At 34.8% G+C, this 18330-nt stretch overlaps 1 protein-coding gene across 1 annotated transcript in view; it reads right to left on the reverse strand.

Moving 5' to 3' along the window:
• Positions 1 to 15901: 15901 nt before the first annotated feature.
• The window catches only part of LOC135196604 (uncharacterized), a 3441-nt gene continuing 1012 nt past the window's right edge, over positions 15902 to 18330 (reverse strand). The window contains exon 2 of the mRNA XM_064223445.1: positions 15902 to 16360. Within this exon, the coding sequence (XP_064079515.1) occupies positions 15902 to 16360 (459 nt within the window). The remainder of the gene's footprint in view (positions 16361 to 18330) is intronic.

An 18330-nucleotide genomic window follows, 5' to 3' on the forward strand; every position in this document is an offset into this window, starting at 1 on the left:
TTTGCTTCTTCAATAAAATCCACAGTTCTTGATAAAATGGCTATCATAGATTAGGGGGACACTAGCGTACAGATGTGGTTTTGTACCGTTGGCAGTTCAAACTTTGGGTGGAAGATATTATTTAGAAATTTTCGCAATTGTTTGTAAAAGAGTTCTGATGGAAGACAGTTATTTTACAAAGTACTGATGGAGAAACGTAATTTCTTCATGAAACGTATTCCACCCGGATGTTAAAGTAAACGCTCTGTGGAAGAGAATAAACAGGGAATTTAACTTGAAATTAAAAAAGCAGTGGCTATAAAAGTTAGAACCCAGACCAGTAAACGTTCTCTTTTTCTAAAACGGTGGTATTAAAACGTTCGTCAGTCTAAAAACCAACACATCAAGGAAGGGCAGTTTATTTTCATTTTCATATTCAATTGTGAACTTGATATTTGGATGCATTTCATTGTCAAGTTCGAGGAATTCGTCTGCCCGATCTTTATTTCTAAATAACAGGAATGTGTCGTCAACAAATCTGCTATAAAATAGAGGGTGACAAGCCAGAGGGCAGCCGTCCAGCAACTGCTCCTCCAGGGAGCACATGAAAATATTAGCAAAAGGTGATCCCATGGCCATACCATCGACTTGTACGTATGCTTTTCCATTAAAAATGAAGGCAGTGTCCAGCACCGCCAACTGAAGTAACTTTTTAAAATCCGTGATATTAAAATTATTAAAAAGAACATCTGGGTTTGGAAAAATTCGATTTAAAATAATTTCAATTGTTTCTTCCACTGGGATATTAGTAAAAAGGGACTCGACATCCAGGACTAGTCATAAAAAAGGTCCGAGTCTTGTGGTAAAATCCTTTCTTTAAAGTTTTCTGAATTTTTTAATGCTATACTTCATTAGTAGTTAAAGGAGCTAAAAGTGGACAAGAAATTTGGCCAATTTATAATTAGGGGTATGATATGAGGTGAGTATGGGTCTCATTGGGATACCTTCCTTGTGAATCTTAGGTAACCCATACATTACTCCGAACGAAGCACCTGTACTGTATAGCAATTCGTAAGTGTCGGTATTGATAATATTACGGTCTTTTTAGGCTTTTTAGAAAATGGTTTATTCGATCCTCTACTTTAAAAAATTGGTTGAGTATTGAGGTCACCTATTTTTTGGAATTTTGTTTCTTCACCCAAAATATTTTCCATTTTTGATACATATTCCTGTTTGTTTAGAATTACAGTACCTTTTCCTTTATCCGGTCTGGTTATTATCAACTCATCATGTTTACCCAGTTCTTTGAGGATATTTAGATCATTTTTAGAAAAGAATGGTGTCCATCGTGTAGTTAGGTTGTTATAAGTTTTTCTGAGCTAACACCTGCATTTGAAACGTAGATTCGCCACGTCAGTGTGGAGGCGAAGTTTCATTAACCTGGAAAACAAAGACTCCAACGAACAAAAAAATTGGTTGTAGGAAGGTTTGTAGCAAGGAAGGCCAAAATCTAGACCTAGTGAGAGTAGGAATTCCTCTCTCTTTGATAATTTATAATTAGATAAATTGAATACAGAATTATTGGCATGAAAATTAGGAATACAAATCCCCAGTTTTACTCAGTTTCCTCTCATGAGTCCGCCGGACAATTGATACATAATCTGCAATACTTTTATTAAACATACATTTAATGACAAAACGGTCAACAATAAACAATTTATCCGTAACACTCGTAAAAAGGCCATTCACGAGTCCAGTGAGTTTAACAATATTTTTGTTTTTATAATTAATCTCCATTTCTAATAATTTTGTTGTTGCTTCATCATAAAAGGGAGTTTGATACAAAGAAGATTTATACAATTTGAATTTTACAAAATTAGGAATGATATTGTTGAGGCGGCAGTATTGCAGGAATTCGAGGTCAAGTTCGGCTTTCCGCAGACGTCTTGTAGTTTTCTCTAAAGTCCTGGAGGTGGTAAGGAGCTCGTTACCGTAGCGGCCTCTAATCAGAGCATGGAATCCATCCTAACCCTGCAGTCTCACCCGGAAGAGGCCGCTACGGTAACGCCACCCCCCATTAAGGCCACTATCTATAACATCCATGAAACCAAATCCAAAGTGATTTGGTACTGGCTGTATACATCGTTATACTACCACCATTATAATATACTCTATAAATTAATAAAGCTTACCTTAAACTGTTGGTTGATAAAGATGTGCTGCTGCTTTGAGGAAAACGTGAAGCCGTTGCAAGGTTCCCTGACATGCAACTTAAAGTAGGAAGTGGCCAGGTACCCGACGACCACATTGCACTGCAAACAATCGGTAGGAAATCGAAGGTCTGTCAAAATTAATGCCAGAAGGGCCAGCCACTGCCTCTGCCATTGCTACGGGAAGACAAAATGCCGTTTTTTGCTTCATTATTCGAGTATTCAGTCAAACAAGGATACCAGTGGCCACTAGACAGGTAACTTTATTACTCCGCTGAAATGCTATGTGAAACTTAGTTTTTCGACTAAAGTCGTTCGTAATTGGTTATGAAACCCATGACGTCATAACGATGTCACACCTCTCGGCCAATAATGAGTAACTGGAACTGCTTTTGTTTGCGTAAGAAAGTAAGTTAGAGGGCTCATTAAAAGTAAACATTACCGTAGAGGAAACACCTCTCCCGACTTAGGAAAATTCGAGGTAAAAACTTAATTTTTTTTTTTCTCTGTAAGTATGCATTTAGCGACAATAATGTATTGAGAAGTGTTTTGTTATCACGTGCTTTACCTCGGGAAAAATATTCAATATAATAGATTTTCCATAATGGTTGAAACTGTAATAATACCCCAAAATGTTTTAAACTTGTAACTTTACAAGAACTGTTTTAAAAACCTTTCTATCATTTGCCAACGATTAGCGACTTCACGCCTTTTCCTAACTTTAATGTATGTTTTTCCTATCCGCTTTGTACCTCACATCATATGATTGAACACTTTTCGGCCTTGCCGCCGACATTTCATTCAAATATATATCCATTATAGCTATTTATGTAAATTAGCATGTCTAGTTCATGATGGGTTATTAAACATGGTTACTATATTGAAATTATCATTCTCGTAGTATTGCAGTATACTATTTTGCCGGTACCTCGTACAGGATACTTGGGTCTAGATAACTGCGCTTTTATCCTCTTGTTAGCTTAGTCACTAAATGAACGAAGATTACAAATATTTAAGTCAAGCCTGCGTATTCATAATTCGACCTGCAAATTACATTGGTTTGCTTGCTTGGGGAGGAATAGATCAAAACCATCTAGGAAACTAGCAGGAAGGTCAATCGCTGTCTAGCTTCTGAAATCTTGAGCTTCTTTTTAAAATACTGACTAAAATTCATTGTGCTGTTTTCGATTTAGCTATGTTCATGTTCTTAAATATTTTTGTTGATGTTTTCATTTTGTTCTTTTAGAGTTCTTTATTTGGTTGATGGTTTAGACAGCTCAAATCCCTCATGTGCGAAGGCCTTATAGCTGGGTACTCTGTATTAAAGGTTCGTAAGCATTCAATCACTTAGCTTTAGCCAAAGGATCAGCATAAGTCGCTCTTTATGAAAGGTATTTTCGAAAATCCATTTTTTTCTTGGTCCTTAATACTGAAGTTTAATTGCTTCGTAGCTGCATTACTCTTGCTGGTTGGTTGACATTGTGTCCGTGCAGTAGAACTGCGCTTGGTAGATCTAGTGTACCTATCCACGGCGGCCCAGAGTATGGCAGTAGCGGTTTTTTCTATGCAGTTTTTTTTACCTCCTGAACAAGAATTTTAAGTAATATTTATTCGGACGACTGTAGTAACCCCCAGGGGCCAGTACTAAAGGTAATACTTCAGAAGCACTCTTGATATTAAAAATAATCACCTACATGGAAAGAGCATGTGAAAAGCAATATAAAAAAGTCATTATATGAGAGATTGAACGGGGTGGAATTAAATGAGCTTGATAAGTTTTTTACCTCTAATTTTTCCTAAGTCGGGAGAGGTGTTTCCTCTACGGTAATGTTTACTTTTAATGAGCCCTCTAACTTTCTTACGCAAACAAAAGCAGTTCCAGTTACTCATTATTGGCTGAGAGGTGTGACATCGTTATGACGTCATGGGTTTCATAACCAATTACGAACGACTTTAGTCGAAAACTAAGTTTCACTAGCATTTCAGCGGAGTAATAAAGTTACCTGTCCAGTGTCCACTGGTATCCTTGTTTGACTGAATACTCGAATAATGAAGCAAAAACCGGCATTTTGTCTTCCTGTAGCTATGGCAGAGGCAGTGGCTGGCCCTTCTGGCATTAATTTTGACTGAGACCTTCGATTTCCTACCGATTGTTTGCAGTGCAATGTGGGTTACGGTGAATTTTATCATTATTTGTCTAGTGGTGGTAAAGAAGTTGATTGAATATGCTCAGACATAATTTAATTCTAAAGCAAAAAAACTGCGAGTGTTGTGGAGCTATTTGTTGGATCAACTACAACAGGAACGCCTTTAGGTGTGATCCGCCACGGTAAGTAGCCTTACTGTAACCCCTGTGGCTACGTAGTGCGCATCGCAACATTACCTCTTGCTATGCATGCCGTGCTTGCCAAGAATCTTTAAATATGCGGATAAGGCGCGAAGCGCCGTTCCGCCACGGCCTTACTGATAGCAAACATAAAATCGATCGTCGCGGATATGTAGTCGCTCCCTACTTTGTTGTTGTTTTGGTATCACCGCCATATTGGTTTTGGTGTTCTTCCGCCGATTTCGGTCGGCGGTCGAGTTGCCGTGTTTAGTACTGGCCCTTGGTGGTTAATTACAGTCGTCCGAATAAATATTACTTTAAATTCTTGTTCAGTGGGTAAAATAACGTAGGAAAACCTCAATTCCCATAGTCTAGGCCACCGCGAATTGCTTCTGTAGAAATACCTAGAAAGTTTTCTTGATTTTCCTTTTGTATTTTTGTTTACCAATACACATTCTTTGCAACCGAATTGTAATATTCGCATTCCATAGATTGCTTGGCTCATATATAGGTTAAGAAGACTTATGTTGCTTAATATAATAGTCGATTAAGGTCATTGTCTTGATAGGAAAACCTCACCTGTTAAATCTGTTTTTAGTTATTTGCTAGGATTGATTATATAGGTAGTTAATAAAAGTGCTGTCAACTGTGCTTCGTAACAGAGAATTGGTGCTTAACTTTGTATGCTGGATATTTGGCATACATTGAAGTACTGTAACATTGAAACTAACAGCTTTTTAATCTTGTAAGCGACGATCGCACGAAGATGTATTCTTTTGGCTAAACATTATGGAAAAGGGTGTGTACAATGAAGTACTGGTGGGATATCTGAAAAATCTACCAAGGGACGGGTACTAACCCAACTTAGGTCTACTATGTTTAGTACCAGCCCCTCTGAAATGAAACTAAAACGTACTGTAAATTTCTAATTTTCTTCGAAATTTCTCTTATCCCCTGTACTGCATTATACGTATATACTTTAGTATATTAAAAAAATATTAAATAAAATCTTCGTGTAGAGTTTAATTTAGATTTACGATATAAAGATTTTAGTCATGTGGCGAACGCATTCCATTGGCCGTAGAAGGAAAATTACTATAATGACCGTATTACTTTGATTTAATAACTTAAAATTTATTTCCTAGTTTTTTGAAGTATGAATTAAAGATCTTGGATTCTTAGGCATTCCTCGTATGGTAAAACTGTACCGAGTATGGTGTTTAACCGCAATGTTAGCTTATGAACGGTTAATCTTGTGTGCAAATTTAACTGCGCTAGACCCAGATAATGAATGACCCTATATTAAAAATTGAATCAGACCACTGAGACGTCTTTCAGCTTTCTTATAGGAAGATGACCAATGACCCTAGAACTAAAACTTTTATATTGCCCAAATTAGGCTTGTCTGAATGCACTAATAAAAAAAATGCGTGGAGGAGTAGATTTGGACGATGATAGGAATAGTTTCTAAGTCAGTCGCTCAGGAATAGTGCTAAAGTTAGTCACTCAGAAAAGCATTAATATAGCTGTAAATCTTGAGTGGTTATTTTAACATGCAAATGTCAACCAGAATTTAGTTTATTCGAGAAAGTAACAAATTGTTGCTCCTATATTGGTTTCGTTAATTTGATTAAACTATTTGTCTAGGCAGCTGTGCTGGTGGTGGTTGGTGACGAAACCAGTTTTTCGTCTATCGGTCCTCATGGTACTTGGCGGATTCGGAGTTTAATTTGTCGATGTCATACCTGTTTTTCAAATGACAAATCTTCAGGTTGATATCTTCAAAGCTCGTGGGAAGCTTTTATTGTCTATGGAAATAAACCTTTGGGGTTTTGTAAAGACACACCGTGTACTTGAGATATATCATATTTATTTGGTGTTTGGAGGGACGACCTTCACGAATACTAATGACTTATTGAAGTTATGGTTCTTCCTAAAAAAGTAGTATTCCAGCAGCAATGGATGACTCCCTATTCGGGTAACGTGGTATGTTCGTCAACGAAGCTATGCAATAGTGATGTTAAACTTACCACAGGGTTCATTGATTTATGTATATGCTATGGATATTGATTGATTGAATTAGATATTTACCCCTTGAGATAAATGGGGTTTTTGAGTGTTCAAGTTGGATCCTGGAAGGTTTTAAGTTATAGCTTTTTGAAATTCGATATTTAAATGGCTTGAGTATCATTAAACAATTTGGTTTTAATGTACATCATCGACCAGTGTTTAGTTTCCTTATATAGATTACATGAAAGATCGTCACTTCCGATCAAGTTTCTAGTGGACTACAATGTTCACCAATCAGTTTAGTAGATTATATCACGGTTTCTTCAGTGGATTCTAGAAGTTGCTTATTAGTTTCATGACAATCTATGGTTTGTGAATCTTGTCATAAAATTTTAACATTAAAATTCGAGCTGTAATTGTCACGATGACTTCATAGATGTCTACAGAATGGTCTTTGCGTGAAATTGACTTAGATTGATTGAACTTTATAATAAGATAGGCAACAAGAAGGATCTGATGTTGGAAAAATTATCTGAAGCAGTGTTTTCACAGGACTTTTACATGTAACCAATTAAGACATATTTATTGGGAAACCTTAATATTAAAGATTACAAAGTTGCCATCGTTCAATATTTTGCTGATGAGCTCTTTGATGTTCTGCTAATGTAGGTTTTGACGGAAACACTAAAATATTTAATAATTGGAAGTGAACAATGAATTCACCCAACCTAGATCCAATGAAGTATATCATAAACTAGTATAATACAAAGTTATTCTGAAAGTGATTGCTCTTAGTACATTTTAATTTATAAACCATAGCATTAAAAGTAGTGAACTCTGAAGGAAAAGTCTGCCGATAGTCCCGACAGCTATTGCTAATAAACTGTTCAAGGATCAGGTTTGGTGCTAAAGCTCTAAGAGGAACTCGGAAGATTTGAGGAAACTGACACATGAATGCAGAGGTTCAATTCTAGCCCGTAAAAAAAAATGCACTGCACAATAACGCCGATCAAGAGGACAAATTTAGTGGGATAGTTCTTAAATACAGGATATGGAACGATCATTGAATAAGTATGGAACCAATGATAGATTGTCAGGGAAACAGGAAACAAAACAGATACCATGTAAAATAGACCTAGTAAAATAGGGTAGCCCAGGAAATGGAAATAAATCTTATAAGAAGCGATCATATTTTAAGTTCTGTTAAAAATGGTTTATCTTTCAACACCGCAGGTGGTGAGATTAAAATAAATTTTACTTTTCATAAATTATTGATTTAATGACTATGGTAAATATATTTTGTACTGGTAAATTTATTTTGTCCTTGTCTTTTACAGACTTTAAGCCGGTCAGTACTATCATCACTGTATCAAAATGGAACAGCTCTATATCCTAATATTTTTTGACGGCACCAAGAGTTTTGAAGACCGCAAGGCTTGTATGGCTACGTTCTAGAAGTAGTTTGTAAAGAAGCCTAATACTGAGAACTAGTTTAGCCATTAATTTCTTAACCAAACCTGTTTTGTGATGGGTTCTGTAGATCACACGTCGTAATTGAAATGACAGACATGGCGGAAATTTTCCCTGAACCCCCCTTGACTAGCCAATCATGGCATGACTAACAAATGATGGCATGACATTACGAAAACTTTAGCTTTTCCAATTAACTTTGTCTAGAAAATCTGAAATGGCTACCAACATGCCCTTTCAAAATCTTAGTTTTAAAATTCCCAAAATTGTAAAATGGCTATGGTGATTGAGAATGTCCTTGACATATTGACATACAAATTCTGAATATTTTTTTCCCTTAATTGTACTAAAGTATAAATTGGCATGTTAGTAGTTTTTAGTGATTACTGGATTCATGGTTTATCAAAATTTAATTACATTACCATCTGTAGTCATAAAAAATCTTGGAGTCAAAGTAAATAGGACTTGTGTAACTTTTATTTCTGATAGGTAGTTACAGTACTTGTCTATAAATGAACACTTAATGGTTGGAAGCTTGAACGGTTGATCAAACATTTCAATAGAGAACTGACTAGGCCAACAGTATCAGGAGAGAGTATATGAAAGTAAATACTAAAAACTTAACGAGGTAATGTGAACGTTGAACAGGAAACTCCAAGTAATGATAACCTGACGTAATGTTATGACCAACTTAACTGGTAGATATGAATTGAAGCTGGGTTGATATAAGAAAATCAATGGCTTACATTGAAATATTGTGCTCGTACACTAGTGATTGTTGTAGTTCAATGAGTTTAACAAAAAACTTTTGACTTTTTTTTTTTTTTTTTTTCTCTCGAGCACATTGATCATAAAACATAAGTCTCGTGGGAATCCATTTACCTTTTTATTTTGGTTCTGAGTTGTCCACTAAGACTACAACCACCTGTGCAATTGAAATATTGATGCACTGGAAATATTGTCCAGTTTTGAAGCATGAAAATGTGTCTGGAACATATTAGGTACTTGGAATAAAAGAAAAAAACCTTGAACTCTCTCAGACTGGGGTTCGCTGATGCTCATTAGTTGATGCGAGGATTTAAAATGGGTACCTGGAAAGTTCAACTTTTGATGTTGCAGAGGCATTGCATATCAGCAGTTAACCACCATTGTCTTTATATTTGGTAAATTTGTAATAGTCCTTATATATTCCCTATTGATATCCATTGTGAATTCCAAATCAGTTTGAGATATTCCGATCGAAGGCCTGCAGGTAGTAAAATAGAGAACCCCTGACTTTACTAGAGTCTCATTGAAAATAAATTTATTCTGTTGCAGATCAGTCTTCAATGACAAGATGAGACGAGATGATTCAATTGGATTTCAAGACCAACGATAATCAAGGAGAATTAATTCATTCTACGAGAGTGGCTGCAGCTCTTCAAGCTTTGCCCTCAGGTCTCGACAAACTAACTCGACCGTCTTGCGCTCTCATAACTCTGGATTGCCTGCTCACCTCTGATGTAGTTTTATAAAGACGTTTCCAGTTCAATTATAGATTACTGCTCTAAACTTTACATTATTTTAATTTTTCTAAACTTTGGAAATCTCATATCTATTGAATGGAAATTTTCAGTACAAAGTGTCTCTCTCTCTCTCTCTCTCTCTCTCTCTCTCTCTCTCGCTCTCTCTCCCTCTCTCTAATGAATAATGGATTTAAGCATAAAGCCAAGCACTGGGGCCCACTGGGTCATTCAGCTCTATGACAATGAATGAAAATGGAAATTATATTTTGTTTAAAATACTGATTAAACTTTTATATTTAATGGAATTAAAAACTGTCCTCCAACTGGCCCCCCGCCCTTTCTCTCTCTCTTATATTGGGATATAGATCTAGCTTATTTATAAATTCTGTATCAATATAACGTCAGCGCAAAAAGTACCATAACCAACATAACTGGCAACACCAACACTGCGTTGTTAGCTAAGACGACTAATGCATGTAACTTCAAAAACAAATTTAGTATTCTAGCTAATCTGACAGTCTAACAATCACCAACACTACACACAGCACAAACCCTAGCACCAATATTCCAGCAGACACCAACGCTTCAGTTTACCAACATACAGCACATGTGCTGCCATTAGTCTTCCACAAACACGACTAACCGACATCACAGCTAGCCCATGATTTGATATACTACTTAATTATGAATATCAAAGCTTTTCGATAAGGATATACTTAGCGTTGTAGCACTTGAGTGACTGTAAGTGTTTCATTGTATTGAATTTTCATAAAGATCGTAATGTATTGTATTGGTTTTATGTAGGCAGTTGTTAAAAAAAACTACCATGGTGTTGTTCCCCCAGTTTGGTGGTAGAAATGTGAAGTGGGTTGGCTTGATATTTCATGGTTGATTGTTTTATGATTTTAAGGTTTTGTGATTTCGATAATCTAAATGAGACTGACTTGAAAGGCAAACTTGTCCATGCTTTGAGAAAGCATACCAATCATAAGGAGAAAAAGGAATTTAATCTCGTGTAAATAGTTCATTCTAGTTTTTGCAGCCTCCGTAATGGACTAAGCAGTGTGAAGCTGACAACTGTAGGACATAAACCTTTTCCACCAGAAGCATGTCGCTATGACGTCAGCGTCTCAGTTGGTCCCGTTGCTGAATAACAACTGGTTCCATGCAACGTAAAAAACATCATATAAGCTGTCGCTTCCCTGTCTTAATCATGAAAATCATTCTTCCATAATTAGATCTTCAGTGAATGTTAATGCTGCACCAAATGAGGTCTCTTTAATGCTTACCTACCTATTTAGATATTTTAAAATTATTAGGCAGTGGAGATGTTGAGGACTGGTTACCACCCAATAAGTGGTTGTAACATTGGCATTCGAAAACTTTATCAAAGTTGGGCCGTAGTTTTATGAGATATCCTGGATCTAAATAAGAAACTTATTTATTAGGATGGGGGGGGGAAGGGGTAATGTACAGGTCAGTCTTGGCTGAGTTTTCATGCTTCAGAATATTTCTTTTAAGTATACTATTCGCATGCAATTATTATCACAAGTAATATCACTCAGAAAGGCATGTCAGGTCGCACTTTTATTTATAAGTTCAAGTGTTGCAGCAAAAAAGAGGAAAAGGTAAGTGTTATAACTTCAACTTGAGAACAGTAATTGCAATAATTTTCGTAAATTACCAACCACTACGAAAAGATGTAGAGAATAACATGTGGAAAAATTGAGGTTAACCTGATAAAATTGTCGAACGTGTCGTGATAGGTTCCCGGACAAGGAATAAATCACTAAATCACGAAGATACAAAGAAAATAAAGAAATAAATTCTCCAGTCCAAGAGGAAACAAACCAGCTCATGTGTGAGGAACCTACAAAATGGCCGCTTCATGTCAGAGAAATGTCCCCAGCAGATTTTCAGTTTCGTGTTCATTTTACCAGACACTTTCTTTTAAAATTAAAACTAAAGAAATATAGTTTTGAAGCTTAAAAATCCTGAATGTAAAGGACTAGAATTATTAAAGAATATTACTGAAAGGAGCGAAAAATTCTAGATAAAAAGAAATTGTAGCTATAAATGCTAAAACTGGGAGCATCAAATATGAGTAAGGTAAGAGTAAAATCACAGTTAACGAGAAGGTGATTTTCAAATCATCCAAAAATGCTGATAAAAAATATACTAAAATAACGATTAAAGAACAATAGATTGCCAGGTAACTTCGTAGTATCAAGGAAATTCTTAATAGTAAGTGATTAGTGAACTATAAAAATGTTCGATCGAGTTTCAGATCCAAGTGTTGCAAACACAAAGGTCGCCAAAATTATGGGGGACTACATTCAAACGAGAGAAGATTCCACTTCTCTCTTTAGAAACAGCGGGATTTTGTGTGTGTGTGTGAGAGAGAAACCACCGATTGGTTAGGTTCTTTTTACCCTTAAAGATCAAATTTACTTGGAAACGGAGTAACTATGGTAGTACGATTGTTATCAATGACGTACTTCCCACCAGAAGCTAGTTGCAAAACAGGATACGAATGCCTTACGCCTATAGAAACGTGATAAATGGTACCCAGGAATATGAAATACACACGAAGAAATCGGGATAAACAACTAGAGTTATTAAATGCAAATCACCACTGATTGGTTAGGTTCGTTTTACCCTTAAAGATCAAATTTACTTGGAAACGAAGGAGTAACAGTGGTAGTACGGTTGTTATCAATGGCGTACTTCCTACCAGAAGCAAGTTGCAAAACAGGATACGAATGCCTTACGCCTATAGAAACGTGATAAATGGTGCCCAGGAATATGAAAAACACACGAAGAAATCGGGATAAACAACTACAGTTATTAAATGCAAATCACCTCACCAATGGGTAGATCTATCTTAGGAAATAGTCAGAACCTTTCGTAACGGTGAGTTCCCGTTTTCTGAAGAGGTATTGCGAGGAAGGCGAAATTGCTTTATTTCAACACAATTCGGTTCACCGTAACTGACATGAATTGTATTTATTCACAGTATAATCACATACTATGGCTTGTGTGATTTAAAAGGGAATATTAATATATTTTACATAAGGAATTAGAAGCAATACATAGATAGTATGATAGGACGGATCTATGTACAAGTGGCATTTCGCTGATACTGGGTTGAATTTGACTTTGAATGATGACATTGTTAAAAAATCTTGATGCCCCTGACAGTTCGCCTACAAGGTAAAGGGAACTGGCCCAGCAATTGAAGGTCCTCATACACTTAGCTTACCAGAGACAGGGAATACTTACTTGCATTGTTGTGAATTGAATTTAACACAACTGCCGCATCAAATCCTAGATCCAAATTGTTGTCACTGCTCATGGTATCATATTTTCAGAGAAACTGACACAGTATGACTACCATTGGATGTTGTGAACACCAAAGAATTGTCCAACAAGTGCAACGTTTGGAAGTTAAAATCCACCCCTACCATCGCTACAGCTTAATGAAATTTAAAAGTTTATTAAATTACCACGCATTCTAGACACTTATTTTAGACAGCTCAGTATAAACTAGGTTTTAATTTAGTCACTAAAGGTGTTATAAATGGTGCATACGTGCTTCCCTCCTTCATTTATATCTCACATAATCGGAAATGAGCAAGGTTCTCAACCCACAACCACACTGAAGTAACCGTTAAGTGTCCCACGGAGAGAGAGAGAGAGAGAGAGAGAGAGAGAGAGAGAGTAGATCTTAGTCCCAATTAACGTGCCTACAATATACCATTGGTTTTCATGAATTGCGCTCCTCTGCTCCATGGCAGTGGAATACCTTATCCTCAGCTCTTGACAATTTTTGTAAATACTGCTCGAATAATACAATTGCAAGATGAAACTTGCCATATTGCATTGATATCTACGACACCTTGAAAACAGTAAATCCTCCCTTCTTTCACTCCAGTACATTTGCGCTTGTCCGAAAGCTTAGTTCGTTGAGAGGGCTTCAAGTTATTCCGAATTATATTTTTTTCATAATTAAGCCACTTAAATCTGCTTGTGTCGAGCGAAGCCATTTTCCTTTCTTTAGATTTTAGTGTCCATGATCACGTACGATTTTCTGAGCTTTAAAAACATAATTGATTTTACTACGAGTACTCTGACGAATTCCCTTCCAATCCTTACAACCTATTATTTCTCTCTCTCTCTCTCTCTCTCTCTCTCTCTCTCTCTCTCTCTCTCTCTCTCTCTATTTTTTGTACAGCCCATGTCAATATAAAATGCTCGTTACCAGTACATGTGGATATTGGGCTAATTAAGAAGCTTATTTAATCAGTCTACAAGTTTCCATTCCACATTTCTACTAACTAAGCGGAAAATATAATAGTTTTACATTATCAACTAATATTGCCAAGCTCGGTAATAGTCCTTAATAACCCCGACCTGTAGTTTGAAAAATAAAGTACCGTTCAACACATTCAGGTTAAACATCAATATCTAACCAGACTTTCAGCTAAAACAAATATTCAGCAAAGATATATTCTTAGCAACACTTTCATTTCAAATTTAAAACGCCACTCCAAAAACGGATATAAAGTTTTACCTTTAATTAATTGTACAATTACAGCACTACATAAAACCACTTCACCGACTTAAAACATAAAAAACAGAGGCACATAACTTCTACATTCCTTCCTAGCTCTCAAACAGCAGAATCAAACGACCCCCGATTGGCCGAGATGACCGACAAGGGATCTTTGAGCCAAACTGCATCGCAAGGTATCGTTATCACACCCTAAATAGCACTGATTTGTTGGTGGCGAAAGCAACTGTAAAGAATATACAAAGAAATTACCCAGCTTGGAAAAATATATAAGACGCAAAGATATGGGAAAAGAAACGCTATTTTAAGTTGTATTGAAGAGTATCAAAATTATAATATATTTTCTCAATATCTATTTCGCTTTTACTGAATAATTGTTTAAGGGCGTAGTGCGTCAGTTCTGATTTTTGGATAAGACCTGAATTCAAAATTGTGAATTTTCAACTTTATGGCATCCAACCTGAAAGCAGCGCCTCAGTGGCGTGGTTGGTATGGTCTTTACCTGTCACCTCGGTGGCCGCGAGTTCGATTCTCGACCATTCCATTGAGGGGCCAGAGATGTGTATTTCTGGTGATAGAAGTTCACTCTCGACGTGGTTCGGAAGTCACGTAAAGCCGTTGGTCTCGTTGCTGAATAACCACTGGTTTCATGCAACGTAAAAACACCATACAAACAAACAAACAACCTGAAAGATTTGCATTTATTTTGTTTATTTATCTATTTCTGCTCGCTACGTTGTTTCTGAAAGGAAAGGAATGAAGTTGACTGCCCATGAAGGTGCGTTCTAGAGAATCCCTTATCAAATTATAGGCAAAAGGGATCGTATGTCCTATTAAAATCTGATATGAAAGAGGGGAGTGCCTTTGGCGCGCATCTTCCAACTTGCTTCCCGTCAGTTGCCACATGCCTCTTGTGACTTGAGGTCAATGTCATCTACTTATTTACTGCCTGCTCCTTAGGCCACTGCTCTGCAGAGCTTGCAGTCTGTCTGGAGCTGAGCATATTCACCTGAGACTTTGTACCTGTCAGACTTTCCTATCCCACAAATACTGAGTCATAATCATGAATGTGAAGCATCATATATGATCAGTCCGTTGTAACATACATTTTTACAACTTGGATGTTTCCACTTTTCCCCGCATTTTCCGATGATACAAATTTCCTCGCCCTGAGAAATAAAAAGTTTTTCTAACCTGAGTCGATAAACCTGCAAATTCTTTTCTCTGAAGGAGGGATGACTGAGTAAAATGGCGTCTCGGTTCCTTTACAGAAAGACTGGATCTGTTGTTAAGAGGGATTTTCTTCGTAAATGCTGAACTCCTCGTTTAGCTTCCTTTTTATTTGTAGTGAAGGGCCCATTGGAACAGCTACCTCCCGACCTGTCCAGAAACGAGGAACTGGAGAACAGAGCGAAGACGGAGAAGGAAATGATGGAGGCTTCCGAGGAAGATAGGCTCAGAAGTCATGTAATATTTGAAATGTTTGTGACAGCAAAAACTAAAAGATACTTTAGCAATTACAGCCTTTTCCACTCGGGAATTCTAGCGCAAATAAAGATTGCGGAATACTTTATTCCATGCTGAAAGTGGAATTCATATTTCCATTCTATTCTGAACAATCCCAAGTTTTACTGAGCATATTAAGGATTTACTACTTTAATTTTCAGAGTAGTTTACCACTGACATTTTAGCGGATCAATAAACCCCTATCGACCCCGAAGTTCATTATTCCTCAACATCGAAGCCATTTGAATTGACATTACTTAGTACTAGGATCAAATTCTTCTAACACATCCTAAAGGGATTATCTCAAGGTTAGTAGAACTAGCTATAATTCTGTTAAAGAGTACTGGAAGCTGATGTCACCAACATCACTTGTCTGAGCATCTGGCTCAGAAGGAATTAAGTCTTTATCTGCCAAATCAGTGTATGAACTTTGAAGTACAGGGGTAGAAGTAGGGGATGAGAATTCATGGTCCTCTTTTTCTCCAATTTCTATTGTTGTTTTCATGATCGCACGTTTCAATCTTTTCCTATTTTCGATGGAACGTAATTGACGCAGTTCGGATGCAACATATTCTCCAAACAACGAATCATCACCTTGTGGCTGATTCAATATACCTATGTCATTTTTCAATGCATTATCTTCTTCACTGTGTTTGGATTTCTTAGCACATTTTCCTTTAGTATTTCCTACACCAGATATCCCAGGAGTGACATCAGGATTTAGAACTTGCCCTCCAGTTTGAGGGAAATTTTCAGTGTTAACCTTTGATGATGATAGAGTCTGTCAAAATGAAAAGAATATATTGAAAAAATATAAACATAATACAGTAGTTTGGGATTAAATAATTATCAGTAGAGATATTGTCTGGATAATTAACTATTTGTATTTGCATCATTTTGCTTTAAAGAGCAGTTAAACACAAAAAGTACAGCATTCAGATCTGAATTTAAAAGGGCGTAAGGATAAGTTAAGTGTATTTAAATAGATATATATATCTATATATCTATTTATATTCTATCTATATATATATATCTATCTAATATCTATATATAGTATATGCTATATATATATATATATTATAGATTATTATATATATATAATATATATTATATATATATATATATATATATTATATATATAATATAGATATTATATAATATATATCTATTATATATATATGATTTATAGTATATATATATATTATTATATTATATATATATATATATATAATCTTATATATATATATATTATATATATATATATATATATATAGATATAATATATATATATATATATTATATATTATATATGATATAATGTATATATATATATATATATTAGATATATATATATTATATTATTAGTATATATATGTATATATATATATATTATATATATATAGATATCTATTATATATAGATCTAGATATCTATTTATATCTTATCTATCTAGATATCTCTATCTATATATCTATATATATCTATATATAGATCTATATATATCATATATATTATTATATATATATATATATATATATCCTATATTATATCTATCTATATTTCATAATATCTAATATAGATATATATATATATATATCTATCTATATATATATATAATCTATAATATATATATATATCTAATATATATAAATATAATCTATATATATATTATTCTATATTAGATATATATTAGATATCTATGTATATAATATATATTATATATATATATATATATTATATATATATATATAATATATATATATTATTAATATATTAGATATATATTAGATAATATATTATATTATATATATTTATATAGAGATATATATATATTTATATATATATATATCTTATATATATATAATATATAAATCTATATTATATCTATATTATATCTATCTCTATTAATATATATATGTTTATATATATATATATATATATATATATATATATATATATATTATATATATATTATATATATATATTATATATATATATATATATATATATATATTATATTATATATATATATATATATATATATATATATATAAAAATATAAATACATATGTATGAATATATGTATATATCAAGTTGTTTGTCAGACTTGCGTTAATGGTATTCATTATAGCTCAACATTTTCTTTACACGCATCTTAGTTGCTTACTCCCTTTTCCATAGTATATTTTAAATCTTTCCTATAATAGTTTGACAGACCCTCTTATTTAAATACTGTAGAATTACAATTTTGTTTCCTTTTTTCAGACTCCAAATTCCCGCGAGGAATGGCTGGAAGTGTCCAAGGATTTTGAATTTAAATGGCAGTTTCCAAATTGCATAGGAGCCCTCGATGGGAAACGTGGTTATCAAGCAACCACCTAACAGTGGAAGTTTGTATTTTAATTACAAGGGTACATACAGCATTGCTCTTTTAGCGTTGTTTGATGGAAACTATAAATTCCTGTACATTGACGTTGGCTGCAATGGTCGGATATCTGATGGGGTGTTTATGCAAACAGTTCTTTGTCAAGTGCTTTAGAGAACAAATTGTTAAATATACCTAATGAAAGGCAGTTAGAGGGTTCAGGAAATGAGGATAAAGTACCATACGATGTTGTTGCTGACGATGCCTTTCCTCTGAAATCATACATTATGAAGCCATACCCATTCCAAAATCAACCACCCCTAAATCGTATTTTCAACTACAGATTATCCAGAGCACGCAGAGTTTTTGAAAATGCGTTTGGTCTG

The sequence above is a fragment of the Macrobrachium nipponense genome, chromosome 18 (assembly GCF_015104395.2).
Source record: "Macrobrachium nipponense isolate FS-2020 chromosome 18, ASM1510439v2, whole genome shotgun sequence".
NCBI lineage: Eukaryota > Metazoa > Arthropoda > Malacostraca > Decapoda > Palaemonidae > Macrobrachium > Macrobrachium nipponense.